The 13,939-nt window shown below is 45.6% G+C and overlaps 1 protein-coding gene across 4 annotated transcripts; it reads right to left on the reverse strand.

The window, feature by feature from the left end:
- Positions 1-240: 240 nt before the first annotated feature.
- On the reverse strand, positions 241-13,460 carry ttyh3a (tweety family member 3a). Of its 4 annotated transcripts, none has more exons than XM_088317510.1 (16): positions 13,139-13,460; positions 12,632-12,826; positions 10,707-10,876; positions 9,416-9,527; positions 9,084-9,310; positions 8,458-8,553; positions 7,944-8,016; positions 7,760-7,835; positions 6,345-6,400; positions 5,773-5,865; positions 5,211-5,303; positions 4,621-4,757; positions 3,589-3,765; positions 2,951-3,017; positions 2,475-2,576; positions 241-1,490 (listed from the first exon to the last, which is right to left on the reverse strand). In XM_088317510.1, the coding sequence occupies exons 2-15, from the start codon at positions 12,755-12,757 to the stop codon at positions 2,496-2,498; spliced, it is 1,584 nt and encodes a 527-aa protein (XP_088173636.1). In that variant the 5' UTR covers positions 12,758-12,826; positions 13,139-13,460; the 3' UTR covers positions 241-1,490; positions 2,475-2,495. The 4 variants fall into 4 exon arrangements, with proteins under 4 accessions (XP_088173636.1, XP_088173635.1, XP_088173637.1 ...); XM_088317509.1 differs by having other exon boundaries at positions 2,951-3,020; XM_088317511.1 differs by lacking the exon at positions 2,475-2,576 and having other exon boundaries at positions 2,951-3,020.
- Between the last annotated feature and the right edge of the window lie 479 nt (positions 13,461-13,939).

Genomic DNA, 13,939 nt, shown 5'->3' on the forward strand with positions numbered 1-13,939 from the left:
AAACTTACAAAAGCTTGACAAAAATAACTCTACACCAGCGCAAATGATCAGTGACTTTTCTTTCCGGCTTTTTGTTTTACAAGTTTCAGATTTATGTTCGCTGTCATATGTAACCAGAATTACCGCCCCCACCACCAACACACACACCCCCACATTTCAACACAAGCTGGTCCATACAAGGGCAGTGGTGTTCTGCTGCAACCTAGTGTCTAATAATGGAATGAAAACACCAAGGAAGACTACAGTTAAATTTGGTTTATTGTTTTGTTTTTTTAACACGGCAGTCAAGCTCAATATAAGCACAGTAATTTTGTTTTCTCCCACGTACATGTTGAAGATTTTGTAGAAAACAACTTGAGAATAAAACCTGATTCAAAATAAAAATAGCTACCATATCCACATGAATGAAGCCACACTATGTGCCGGCTTCAAATTCTAAAATTCAAAGAGAAAATGTAAAAGTCAGGAATTTTTAGAAGTAAATTTTTCCTTTTACAATATTCAATATCCAACAATGAAACAAAGAGCGAGAACATGACGGCCAAACAAAAACAAGTGTACAGAGCATAAAACAATTTGAGGGTGAAAAAAAAAAAACAGGCTCATTGAAGACATTTAAAAGTTGGATTGGCACCATCTGGAAGTTCTCCTGCAAACAAAATACGACGACCAATGGGCGTAAACTCGTCGTCTTCTTCTATTTGTTAAAAATGCTAAAACACATTTGTCAGATGCTGCATTGCCCCAAAGAAAATTGAAAACGCACATTTCACATCAACTGTTCACGGTTTCATTGTGATAGCTGCATAAGCTGTTGCCGGGCAGATTTGGAGAAGTCACAATTGTGTTCTGTGTTGATGCCTGAAAATAAAAACGTCTGTGTGAAATTGCGAGAAAAGTTTTCCAGTAGTACATTGATGTCTCAAGTATTGACGGTTCGCTCCCCTTCTACCTTCCTCATGTTGCCAGCTCATTGAATCGTCCAAATTCACATCTTGGCAGTTCACGGGTGCCGTAGGACTATTTCCAACAACAACGACAACAAAAATGCTCCGTTGTAAGACATGCAGTTGTGCACGACGACTGGTCCCAAACACCAGAGTTAAGACATAAGTAGCTAAGACACTGTAAAATGTACAGTCCGTCGACATCGTGATGAGACTGAGCCAGTGCTCTGTAAAAGGTCTTCACAGGAAAAGTCAGAAAAAAAAAAAAAAAAAAAAATCCTCCTTTTGTCAGGTTTCAGGATTTTTCAGTTCCAGTAAAATGACTCCTTGCTGTAAGAATCTGGATTAAAAAAAATAATAATAAAGAAAAAAAGCACTAAGTGAGAGTGATCCAAAGAGATGACGGGAAGAGGGAAAAAAGAAAGGGGGTGTGGCTTCGAAGATGTGCCGGCCATTTGCTTCCAGTTCCGGCTAAATTGACGCGGGGATGTTGGGCTCTGGTCGCCTGTTCGCGAGGTACTTTGCCCGCATGCTGGAGGTGTACTGCGAGTGAGAAGCAGATGGAAGAAAAAACATGACCAACCGAACATTACAGGAAAACAAACCAAGATTCAACTCACTCAACCAAATATGACATCTCTTGACAAAGTTCTTCATAGCGGGGCGGGGCAGGAAGACAGAGGTTGCACATGCACCACCCATCGTGGCTGCAAAGTGGTGACTTTTCAAGCTAAACACCCGGGAGTGCAGTCGGCCAGTGATTCCCAACCAAGCGGAGAGATTGTCGGGAAAAGTATGCAATAATTTGGGTGAACGTTACTTCATCAGAAATATATCCGCGCTCGTTCACATGGAGACCGTCAGAACAGTGGAATGCAGAAATTTCTATAAAACTTGTGTGCCGTGAGATTTAGTACATTTTTTTGAACGTACATAAAATGGATATCTGGCTCGAACAAGGTTGGGAAACACTGCAGGAGGCGACTGAGCCAAACACGGAAGCAGCACGACTTACAAAAAGGAAGTGCGTACAGGGACATTCATTTTTAAACAACTTGCTTGTGTCGGAGGTTCTCTGTAGGGCCCACCGAGAGTGATTTTACCCAATAACGTTAACGTTGTGGTTCCACACACACACACAGTTTAGTGTATAAATTGCTGCTTTGCCATTGGCCTCCTCGTCGGCTGAATTCAGCAAGGCACGGAATAGCGAGTGTGCCGTCATTGTTGATCTGACTTTATTACCTCAGTACGGTTTGTATTGATAACTCCATTTTGTTACGTCGCTTCTCCTCAAATGTGTCTCATGGTGAAAACAATTTGTTGGATTACATTTCAATTGCAGCGTGAATAAAGAAATCATTCCTCGCATTCGGGAGGGAAACATGCAGCCTGGGGGGTGAGGGACCACAGGCGACAAACATCAGGTGGGACACTGCGGAGTAGAGCTGGGGTAGTTTGGGGATGGGGGAGGCGGGGCGGTTGGTTGTCACTGCGGATTGGGTCGAGGGTTGCCATATTGTGTACCTGTTAGCATAGCAGACGAAGTTACCAAAACGATCTGGAGCTGTCCGAAGGCTTTAGCTGCCAGCTGTGCCCACTGTTAGTGTGGGCGGGAGTCAAATACAACTGGACGGATTGGCGACAGGGGTGGGGGGGTGACAAGAGTGTAGAGAAGAAACGTGAAGCAGTGTCCAGGTCAGACACAGAGGCAATCGAGGGGAGGAGAGTGGAGGGAATCGGGGGGGGGGGGGGGGGGGGGGGGGGCGTTTAGAGGTTTTCGATTGGAAGTGATGTTAGAAGGGGAACCTGAAAACTTGCACTACTCGAATAAGGAATTAGAGAATGATTATTATCATCAGTATCTTTTCGAATGCGAGTTCTAAATAGCCACATTAAGACCAAACGACACTGCTTGGATCAATATTTTCTGTTGTGAAATGCGAAAAAGTAGCGCTTGGCGCAAACGTGGCGGAAGAGGCCGTTTTCCCGTTTGAACTCACCGAGGGTGGAGGAGACTCTCGTCCGATCAAGGGTGTGTTTTCGGCGCGGGAGCTGGCGTTCTGAGCCCTGCTGGAGAAAACGTAGTGAGATCATAAGTGAGGAAGGATGCTCTGTTGTGTACATATTAACCTATATAAAGACAAAAAAAAAATTGAAACATTTTTTTTCCACAGAGATTAGTGGAGAAGATCCTGACCATTGACCCGATCACCCATAAGAGTATTTGGTTTCACAGCTGGAGAGGAACAGCTGCATGTACTGCCGCCATTTAATACTTTTCACTCATGTGCAATCATTTTAACCCAAGTGGTGTTCAAACTATAGCCTGGGGCCCTTTGCAGGTTTTTGTCAACAAAAAAAAAATATATATATATAAAGGGAGTGGCTGTGAATAGAGAAAAACGTCTAAATGTTTTTCTAAAATATTAAATGCAAGTGTATATGTTTGGTCACTGTGTGTTAATTGACATATCTTTAAGCTGAAGGACTGGTTTTAGTTAGCTTTAGTGTCAAGTGAACGTCAAATTGCCTTTTGCCACTTTTTTCTGTGCAGGCAGCCCTTAAAAAAAAAAAAAAAAAAAAAAAAAAAAAAAACACCGGGTTGGACCCGTCGCTTCAAACCCTATGCGCCACATACATGTACTCTGTGACGGGCGCGTTGCTGACGGTGTGCGCGGTGGCGGGGATGGACGTCTCGCTGCCGTAGCTGCTTCCACAGCTGTACAGGCTGGGCATGTGAACCCGGTACAGGTTATCTTGGTTCTGCCGCCCGCCGGCCCGGCCCAGTGAGTCGCTGTCGCTGTCCTCGTCCGCCCTGCCGAGACACGGAACAAGACACTGAGTTGCCACCAGAGGGAGCCGCTGCCCCACTTAAAAAAAAAAAAAAAAAAAAAAGTACAAAGGAAACCAGAGAGGTGCCACGTGGTCACATTTGTTGTTGGCTTCTCGGACACTTGCTGATGCATCTTCTTCACTGACGACAGGAGAATTTTTAAAAGCACATTTGCACTTCCTTACAAGCATACTTGACGTGTGGGAGCCGTTTGCACCACTTGTGTTTTCATCTGCTCATTTGGCACGTTCTAACAAAAGACAAACTTTTCACTTCAAACTAAAAATGCTTAACGAGAGAACAGGCTGCCTCAGCTCGAACAGGAAGCTCCAGCTGCGATCAGACAGATGACCCCCACCCCACCCCCACATTGCTACGAAGGGGGGTCCGTTAATTACGTGGCGGACAGCTGGGCTTGTGTGAACATGTTCCGGCGAAACCTGACCGCGGCTGGTGGGACGGAGGCATCAAGAGTGATTCCACCTTCCGTTGCGAAAGGATGAAATCAACACTGGCAGAGGCGGCGACACATTTAGGCCGACTCTTCGCGATTTCAGAGTAAGGGGGCGGGAGGATGGAGTTGAGGACTTGAGGATGCAGCTGGTGTATAGTTGATGTTTGGAAAGGGAAAATTGTAGGCAAAAATATTCACGGTTCTTTTCGTTTACGGTATCTAAGTCCTTCCTGTGGTCTCTCCAAAACAAGACCTTGGAATAAATGTTGTGAGGTCATGATTAATTGATGGGATTGTTCTCATAAATCATTTGTAAGTGCACACAGGAGCTTCCGCCCCTCAAAAGCTTTTATGCTGTTTTGACAAGCGCTGCCGTCTTTTACCGCGTCTTGCGCCAGGTGTGAGGCACGCTGCAAACGATGGAGCTGAACACGAGGGCCGTCACGAAGGAGAAGAGCAGCAGGTAGATGAGGCCCTCCAGTCCGTCGTAGCACACGCCCATCAGGAACTGCACGTAGTCCTGCGGAGAAGGCAAGAAAAACTCAGCTCATAAAATGGAAGCTGCGGTTCGTTCTTCGACGTTGCCGTCAAACTAGGTCAAAAGCGCTGAGCTCACATTTGGCGCGACTGCACACACAGGAAGCAGCACATTTTCTCACACACATCCAAAACGCACTACAACCCCCCCCCCCTCACAATTTACACGACAATCTCCATCCTGTATACACGGCTTGGTAATGCGGCCGGGGGTGGAATGTTTGTCTGCACGTGTGCACTTGGAAATTGGACGCAAAGGAGCGACTTCTCATCATCGGGCCGCTTTCATTTCGACAGGAAGTCTCGTTTTTCCTGAGGACAAGTGGAGTCAGCTGCGCAAGCATGGACGAAAGGTAGCTTTATGGCACTTTAGCTGCAATGCACCGATGTCACAACACGTACACGTCCCCGAGTCTTCGTATAACGGCTCGCTCACCAAGTGCAGGCTGCGGCAGTCCACTAAGGCGGTGAGCTGATGAAGGCTGATCTCGGTGGTGTTCAGTATCCCCTGGATCTGCTCCAAACGTCCCTGGAAATGAGTGAGAAGAAAGGGGGAGGGGTGGTTAAACTCAGAATATGCAGAAAAGGACTTTTAATCAGATCCAACGTGGCTCACAACAAAGAAAAGCTCGTAAACAAAAATAAAGGAGTGGTGATCTTTCTTCGCCATTTTCAGCACTCTACTCGTATTCTATTTACACACCTCGCTGCCCTCGCAACTGTTCTAGTATCAAATATGTCTGCTTGCCTCTCACAAATGCCTCTACCAGCTCAGCACATTTCTGTGCGTGTGAATGAGCTCCACTTTGTGCCCGTCAACGCACAATAACGCGGCCATGTATTGAACGAAAGGCGACATAATGCGAGGCCCCCTCCCCCTCCCCCGTCAGGTGGGCAGTCAGCATGTGCGCCGCGCTTCACCGCCCGTAATCACTAAATGACATCAGTGAGCCCCAACATGGCCGCTCCTGTCCAGGCTGGAGAGTAACGAGACATACCTGAGCAAGGTTGTCAGCCCTGGTGGCCGAGCGCAGGAGCTTCAGCACGCCGTCCTGCATCTCAACGAGCGCTTTGTGGCTCCCGGAAAGCTTCTGAAAGACAACTTTAAGTTATCCTTTCATACACTTTTGACGCTCATGCGCCGCTGCCATTTATAGTTGACGCAAAATACATACTGTCGGCACCGTCGCATCTTTTTCCGTTTCAGTCGCGGCGTTAACAATAGATGTGTACGAGCTCTCAAAAAGTCTTTCATTTATTCATGAAGTCAGACTATGGATTCGTTGCAGAAGCGACGTCCCATTTTAGCGTGTTCGTCTTTGGCTTCCGACACAAACCCGGTGAAGCAAAACGCAGGAAACGCTACAGAATGGGATTATTGTCCTTGTGTATCGTGTCTGAGGCACCCGAGTGACTCATCGTGGCCTCGTGCACCGAATTCGCACATTGTACAGAAAAAAAAAGTGTTTTTTAAATGCTGCGTCTGCGGGGATTTCAGTGACGTCAGCAAAACACGGTCAAAGAGCGTGAGAGGCTTACAAGTAAAGCTTATTTGTCAGAAGAAACAAACCTGCTGGAAGGGGTTGGCAGGCTCCAAATCGCAACTCAGGTAGTAATTGAGGATTTCTGTGGATAAAACAGACAGATGAAACACATTTAGTATGTCGTGGAAACGGGCCATGTAAAATAGGGGAAGACATGCGCTAGTAATCGGCACAACGGAAGTCACAGAATGTGCATCAGCACTGTGGCATCTGAACATTTTGTGTGCCACCGAAGCAAGATAGTCAAACATGCCGTTTGTTTCCACTGGGGCTGACTCATGACAAGTTTGTCCGTTAACCAAGGTCTCAACGCACAAGAACACAGTATCTAGATGATAAGTGTCAAACTATGGCCCGCGGGCCAAATTTGGCCCGCAGTGTAATTATATTTGGCCCGCAAGGCTATTATACCAAATGACCACTAAACCATTTTACGTTTTCTATGATAATAGTAACATTCAAAATGACAATATTAATTTTAAAAACTAAACATTGGATTGGATTAATAAAACCACAAAAATTTGAAAAAATCTACATATAGACTGTTTTTAGCTGGCCCGCGAATACTCCTCTGTTACTCCACCACAAATGTTCAGCTTCTCATATGAACCTCAGAACGAAGCTTTGGTGAATACGAGTGCTCCAGCTTTGACATTGGTTCGAGCGCTGCGGCCCGCTAAATAAATAAACAAAGTTGGCCCACTCCCTGCAGCGTTTGTCAAATGCGCGTTTTGTCTTTGAGGCTTGCTTTAATATGCAACCACCTACAGCTGTTACTCAGATGGATTATGAGCCTGTTAGTGGACTGACACGATTGCACAGTGGGACGAAAGGAGAAAGAAAGAGATGGGAGGGATGGAACTGGGAAAACAGCCAGGCTTGCTTCAATGTAATAAAACAATCAAAATAATGAAAAAAAAAAACCAAATACCCTTCCCTGTCAAGTCAAAGCACATAAAAAGTTTGCTTTGGTAAGTCAGTGAAGCCTTTGGAGACGAAGGAGAAGTAATACACCAAAAAGGAAAACTTTCGCTCAATAATCTTTGACGACCCCTTCCTCGACTTCATTTTTACTTGCCTCATCCGCTCTGCACGGCTCTCTATAAAAAAAAAATGCATTTTTACAGCCATGCCATCATCTCGGCAATTACTAAAACGAGCGGCGGTATAGAAGCTTCTATTCAGGCTAAAAAGACAGCCCATGGCCCTGTGACACTGCTGGCAGCCGCTTTTAGAAGCTTTTTTATGAGCGGTGGACAAGGCCTGCTCTTGAGAAACAATGCCGTCCCACTGCTGCACAATAATCACAGCATTGAGAGCGGCGTAGGGGGGCCGAGACTTGGCTATTCACTCACGTGAGTGTCTCACTTGAGGTTTAGCGATCACAGTAGGGGGAAAAAAAATTGAGAACGTAACTCATCACAAGTGAGTGACTAAATACCTTGATTGACGACTTTGTAGCTGCTGGCCAATTGGGTGATGAATGTGTCGGGAGCCACGCAGAAGTCGCTGGAGGTCTAACAAGAGTGTGAAGGTGGTGGGGGAAGGGTATTGTCAGAGCAGTAAAAAAAACAAACAAAAAAAAAACACAACGTGTGATATTGACTTGAGAAGCGGACACTCACCACCGAGACAGCCAACTCCAGACCCAGGGAGGCCCAGCTGACCACCAGAGCCACAACACCAAACAAGCATACCCTAAGGAGCATTACAAGTCGACTGTAATTATGTATCATCATCATATTCACGCGCAATACACTTCTGTTGTTGTTTTTAAAAAAATAAAAAATAATAATAATAATCAAGATTTATTTAGCATATTTTCTGAACTATAGAGCGCCCCTAGTGGTGAAAGAAAAGCTGCACCGTTCAAAAGTAGCGGTAAATACGGCAATATTGTGGCCAATCAATGTAATAAATTGTAAATAAATATATGTGTGAAGAAGCAGCTGCTCAAAATATAGAAGTGGCAGTGGAAGGTGTGTGCCACAAAGTTTCCCAAGTTTATAAAGCATGAAATCATCGTGACTCGGCTAAATTGACAAGGTGAGTCGGGCCACTTTTATGCGCCGTCGTTACAGATCCTTCTGTTGTCGGTGGCTACAAATCACGTGCACTTCATCTTGCGCAGCGACTCACCCGACGAGCGTCCCCTTGGAGTTGCGAATGAGGCCGAACAGCACCAGCAGACAAATGAGGATGTCGAACAGCAGCAGACACAGATAGCCCAGCCACCTGTGCGGACACAACACAAAAATGGGGGGGGGATGCTGATGCTATTCATCTTAACAAACAGAATCGTTGTAAACACAGATATTGTCTTGCAAACCTTCAGCTCGCATTCACACTTTGCCCCTCACCTCTGAAATAAACGGTAATAACTATGTCGTAACCATCTCATTTGACTTGATCCTCATCTGCCATTGTTGCCCCCTTTCCTTCATCACTGTCAACCGAAAGATAATACCCGAGCAAAGGAGGAAGTGAAATGAACAGGCGGGTGAAAAGGCAAAAGAGAGAATGAGACCCCAGATAGCATCTGTGCTCATTACCTCCAGCGCCATAAAACCTTGACGCCCACACGACTCACGCTAATGAGATCCAACAACACAAGAGATACCGAGGTGGCCGAGCATTTGCACATACTGATATTATGAAAAAGTCATTTACGCTCTCGAGTATGCAAAGCTGTCAACTTGAAAGTCACTCCAGGTCATAACGCGTCATCCCCACCACAGCGTGGTCTTCGTTACTGAGCGGCTCACCTGTACCAGTCGTACAGCTCGATCCTGGCAGCCAGCTCCTCCAGCGAGACCCGATTCTTGCTGTTGTCCCAGAAGGGGATTTTTGCCATCTGTTTGACCAGCTTGCCCAGTTGGTCCAGCAGTTTCCGGACGGCGGTCTGGGATTCGTTCTTTTTGACGTACTGGGACTCGAGCGCCATCAGATTGCCGTGTACTACCTGGTTCAGTGAGGATGTGCTGTTGGAAACCTGCACCCAAAACCGGGGGGGGGCATCAAGTGGTTGGAGCAATGCACAACATGTCGTGTGGCCGAAGTGGGGAAAATAACGCTGAATGGTTTACTTAATACTCACCAGCTTCTGCACACCAGTGATGGTGCGGTTTGCGTGGCGCAGGGAATAAGTCAGCCGATTCACTCCGTCGCAAGTCTCGCCGTTCCCATAGAAACCCACAGCAATGCCGGCGCTGACAAAGGGAGTAAGGAGGGAGGAGAGAGTGGTGAGGAAGACTGGGGGGGGGGGTTGCTTAAAAAGACAAACGGAGGAGACGACAGTGAGCGAGTGAGGTGGTGAGGGAGGGGGGGTGGACGCGTGAACCCCAAATTAACCCTCAAACACCCCACACGGAACCATGGAAACACGGCAGTACGGATCCTTATATATGTACGCCCCGAAGGCCTTAGTCCGGACAAAGACGGCTCTGGCTGGGTTATCAGATCGGATTTGGAAGGAGAGGTTGGACGCAAGTCGCTCTGGTGGAAGCACTGGGATGTTTATTTTCGGTATTCGAATGCACAAATCGTTTATCGGTCGATTTAATGGCGCCAAAGAGGCAGGCACAATCTCGTCAGTTAAAGCCAAGCAGCCTTGGTGAGCGTTTCGTTCTCAAAAAAAAAAAAAAAAAAAATAGGGGGGGTTTGAACTAGGAACAAAATGGTCGGTGGACAAAAAAAAATAGTCATCAAAGCAATATCTCAATTCAAACATTTTTGTGACATCTATCCAGAGCATTGCTCTTTTTTCCTAATCGAGAGGGGTGATGACACGAGCGCCACTTCAAGCTGCAGTCAGAACAGTCGAGTGGTGTGCAGCCAACAGAGCATCATTGTGTTTTTCCCTCTTCCTGGGCCGCTAATCTCTTCCTCTCACGCTCTGCGGTGTGAAAAGGATGGACAAGAGCTAAAAAAGCAACACACGCACAAAACAACAACCGAGGGGGGAAGTATGGAAAATATGCACAGCTTTTTTTTGTTTTTAATATTGGTGGAAGCTACGTGTCCAAAATAGTCATCGTCATAACTTGGATTTGACAAGTGATGTTTTTGCAAGCATGAATGCTTATTAATGGAAAAAAATAAAACAAAACGCCTTTCGGAGCAATCAGAATGATTGTGATGCAGCTGACGTCGTCCTCAAGGTCCCGTCGCTTTTTTTTTTTTTTGGTGCGTTGCTGAATCAGCTGCGATGTCTCGCGAGCAGCTCATCAACATACGGAGGGAAAAACAGGAAACAAAACGCTCAACACCACACGACCAGATGGTCAGCCCCCACACTGTGGCCAAAACGAACCGCGCCGGCAAACCGTTGGCGTCGCTGTGCGTGTCGTGCGAAAACACGCGTTGCGCTTGGCTTGTCCTGCGCTCACCTGCACACGAGCGTCGCGATGACGACGCACCAGGCGGTGCAGCAGCAGTCGGCCGAGGGTTGGTCGGGATTTTTGTTGCGTCGGCAGCACAGACAAACCGAGTAGAAGAGCAGGAAGAGCAGGTTGAGAGCCAGGCAGGCCAGCGCCACACCTCCCAGTAACAGGATGGACTGTAGTGACGAGAATAATGGAGCGATAATGGAAAGCATTAAAATCGACAAGGTCAGGTTAATGGACCACTAAGTGTTTGGGAGACAAACGCAGCTCAGCGTGTTTGATTGCCCCGACCTCCAAAAATGTTTTGCCGATATTGGCTCATACTAAAAATAATGTTAAGTTTCCCTTCGTTGGTCAAATCAACGCGTGGGCTGTGTGAACGGCCACTAAAAATGGCAACGTTGCCCATTTTTTTGAAAAGTGCATCGTTGGCAAAAATTGTACTCAAGGGTACTCTTAATTTTGAATAACTCGAGTATTACAGGTTTAGGGGTGCCGATAATCAAGGGGTATTCGTTGAGTCAAAGGGGAAGAGATAATGTGTTTTTTTTTGTTTTTTTTGCGGTTTAAAATGTAAGATTCCAAACCAGTACAGTTTGGTTTGAACGCTTTTATACAATCGCTCAAATTTTAAGGTGTTTGAGCACCCTCAAAAAAAGAAAAAAGAGCTAGACACGCCCATGCTCCAAATAGTAGTGAGTGAAAAAAAATACTGCCATACTAAAATGGTAAACTGATTTAATATAACCACAAATACAATTGAAAAATACTTTGGTAAATATAACAAGAGCAAACGTCGCTGTTAATTTGAATGACACCTCAGAGTTAGATAACAAAGACAAAAGGTGCCAACTCAGGAAAAATGTGACTTCAAACACGACTTCCGTTTGGGGCAGATGTGTGAAGCCAAACAAAAGATCTCTTTTAGTGTGCCTTTGAGAGTACTTACTTTATGATTGTCAGTACAAAGACAATAAGATGATGACGCATGTCTGGGCAGTGTCTTCCTGTTTCAAACGAATTGGAATCGAGATCTGAATCACACTTACCAAAAAAAATAAATAAATGGAGAAGTATGCTCACGGGCTACTTAAGACCAAATGTCACGTTTGGAAATGTCGATAAGGTTAGTGCTAGTAAATGTCTTCTTTAACTACCTGAATGTCGTGATAATTCAACCATTATTGACAAAATTGCTTCAATTGTGACACGTTTCAGTGAAGAATATTGAATAATAAGCCTCAAGCTGTGTTGCTTGCCGGATATCAACTCAATTGCGCCAATGGAACATTATTGGTGAGAAAAGCAATGTGAGCAAGAAGAATACGTTATATAGGTGCTTTTATCAAGTGTTTGTTCATAAACTAACTAAATAAACTAACATATAGCACTAACTTTTCTCTTATTTATCTAATTTATCTGAATTATTGTTGTTTTGCACTGGAGAGGGGAGCTCTCTAATCTCGTTGCACACTTGAGTACAATGACAATAAAGGGATTTTTGATTTCTGAAATATGTTATGGAGGAACGTGCATGTGTGTTTGTCAACAATTCAAAGCCTGCCTTTCATCCCAGTTTGAACATTGGCGACAATTGCAACGACATCATCATGTCAAAATGCTTTTGAGTCCATGAACATAAAAAAAAAAAATCTTAAATTTATACAACAAATGGGAAGAAGAGATCCCCGCCCAAATCAAAGGTGGCTTTGGCTTGGATTAGACAATGCCAGCTGGTCTCCAAAACGGAATAGGCCGAACTACTAGAAATAGGTCAACAGATGGTGACTAGACTCAAAAGGTGAAGCGGAAGAACAGGTGCTAACATGTCATTTGTCGACAAAGGAATCCCTTTAATCCCGAGTTGGAACTAAAAGTCCACCCGTAGTCAACCAAACCATGCCAAGTGTTTGCTCTCGGACGCATACCTGTTGATAGGTCCATTTCCACGGCTGGAAGTCGCTGCTGGTTTGCTCCAACTTGAAGTTGAAATGTGGAAGTCGGTGCAGCAGGTCGACCCACCACGGTGGCGGTGAACCAACCACAGCTGCCATGGCCAAATGATAGTCAACCCAGTTCGGCTTTAGGTAGACGGGGATGTAACTGGGCCCTTCTGGAAAATTCTGTTTAGGAGAAAATACAGAAAGAAGTCATCTGACGTTCAAAAAATAATAAAGGATTTAACAGGCACCAACCCACTCAAAATGGCATCCTTCACATTGCATCCATGCATAATAAAGCAGCTGGAAATGTTATTGTTCTCTCACGATTGGGTAGTAGACGACTGTTTTGAGCTAGTGCTTTTTTAGCATCCCTCAGTAAGCTAGTCACTAGCGACTAGTTAACTAACCAGTTGTCTTTTGCTTTAGCTTTTCATTCACGTCCACTACAGCCTTTGTTCGTCGTCACAAAATAAATCTTTGAAGTGCTCGTACCCGGTCTCAATGTCGTCCCAGACACGTCGGCTAATGTTGGCCGGTTTAGCTGCTGGTTAGTTGAAGACACCGAGTCTCTTTTGTTCCTCTCGTCATTGCGCGCCACTGTTTGTTTACATTCGGCGTCGGAGAGTCGACGAGAGTAACCGGCACGGTTCGTCGTTTGTACTTTTAAAATCCAGCGCGTCGAGTTCGCCTCGAGAACCAAGCGAGCGCAACCTCCATACATCCGGACCGGACCCGAGCGGAGTCTTGCGCAAACCAAACGGCTGTGGACTACACTCGCCAGCTGACAAATCTTCACCAGCTCAATTAGCTCACATCCGCCCCGCTCCCTCCGCCCCTTATCAACCTCAATGACGCATTAGCGCCATCAAGAGGCAATCTATCGCATTGCGGGCTGGTGATGGATTCAGGAACTGTCGGAGAAATGGCAATTACGCCGAGAATGCAATGATGGCAATTTCATGAACTTTATATCCTTCTGACAGATGCCCCTTTTAATGGTTTGATACCACTTCACAACGATCATCGATGTAGTGGGCATGCAGATGCAAGTATTTTTTTCTGGTTCACGTGTCTGGTGTATTGCCAGGAAAAAGGCATTTTTTTTTGTTGCTCATTGAAATTGGTTCATCAGGCAGGTGTATGGGCAATGCTGTCAATACCCTTCCCACTGCCAAGCCAAGCCGATCTCTTCTTTTTAAGACAGTCGAACATACATGCCACTGGAATCTCGTGAGGATAATCGATGGGTGTTTATCTTCTTTCTATCGATACCAGCGACGTATTCTACAAGTG

Source organism: Idiotropiscis lumnitzeri, chromosome 15 (genome assembly GCF_059441095.1).
Source record: "Idiotropiscis lumnitzeri isolate Australia: NSW breed Sydney's pygmy pipehorse chromosome 15, RoL_Ilum_1.0, whole genome shotgun sequence".
Lineage (NCBI taxonomy): Eukaryota > Metazoa > Chordata > Actinopteri > Syngnathiformes > Syngnathidae > Idiotropiscis > Idiotropiscis lumnitzeri.

What these genes read in the sequence shown, in the direction of transcription:
- ttyh3a (XM_088317509.1), bottom strand. Translation starts at nt 12,757, where the DNA reads ATGGCAGCTGTGGTTGGTTCACCGCCACCGTGGTGGGTCGACCTGCTG. An exon ending in TCCAAGGGGACGCTCGTCGG is followed by an intron (nt 8,017 to 8,457) that starts GTGAGTCGCTGC and finishes AATGCTCCTTAG; the next exon opens with GGTATGCTTGTTTGGTGTTG. An exon ending in CTGCCAACCCCTTCCAGCAG is followed by an intron (nt 5,866 to 6,344) that starts GTTTGTTTCTTC and finishes GTTGTCTTTCAG; the next exon opens with AAGCTTTCCGGGAGCCACAA.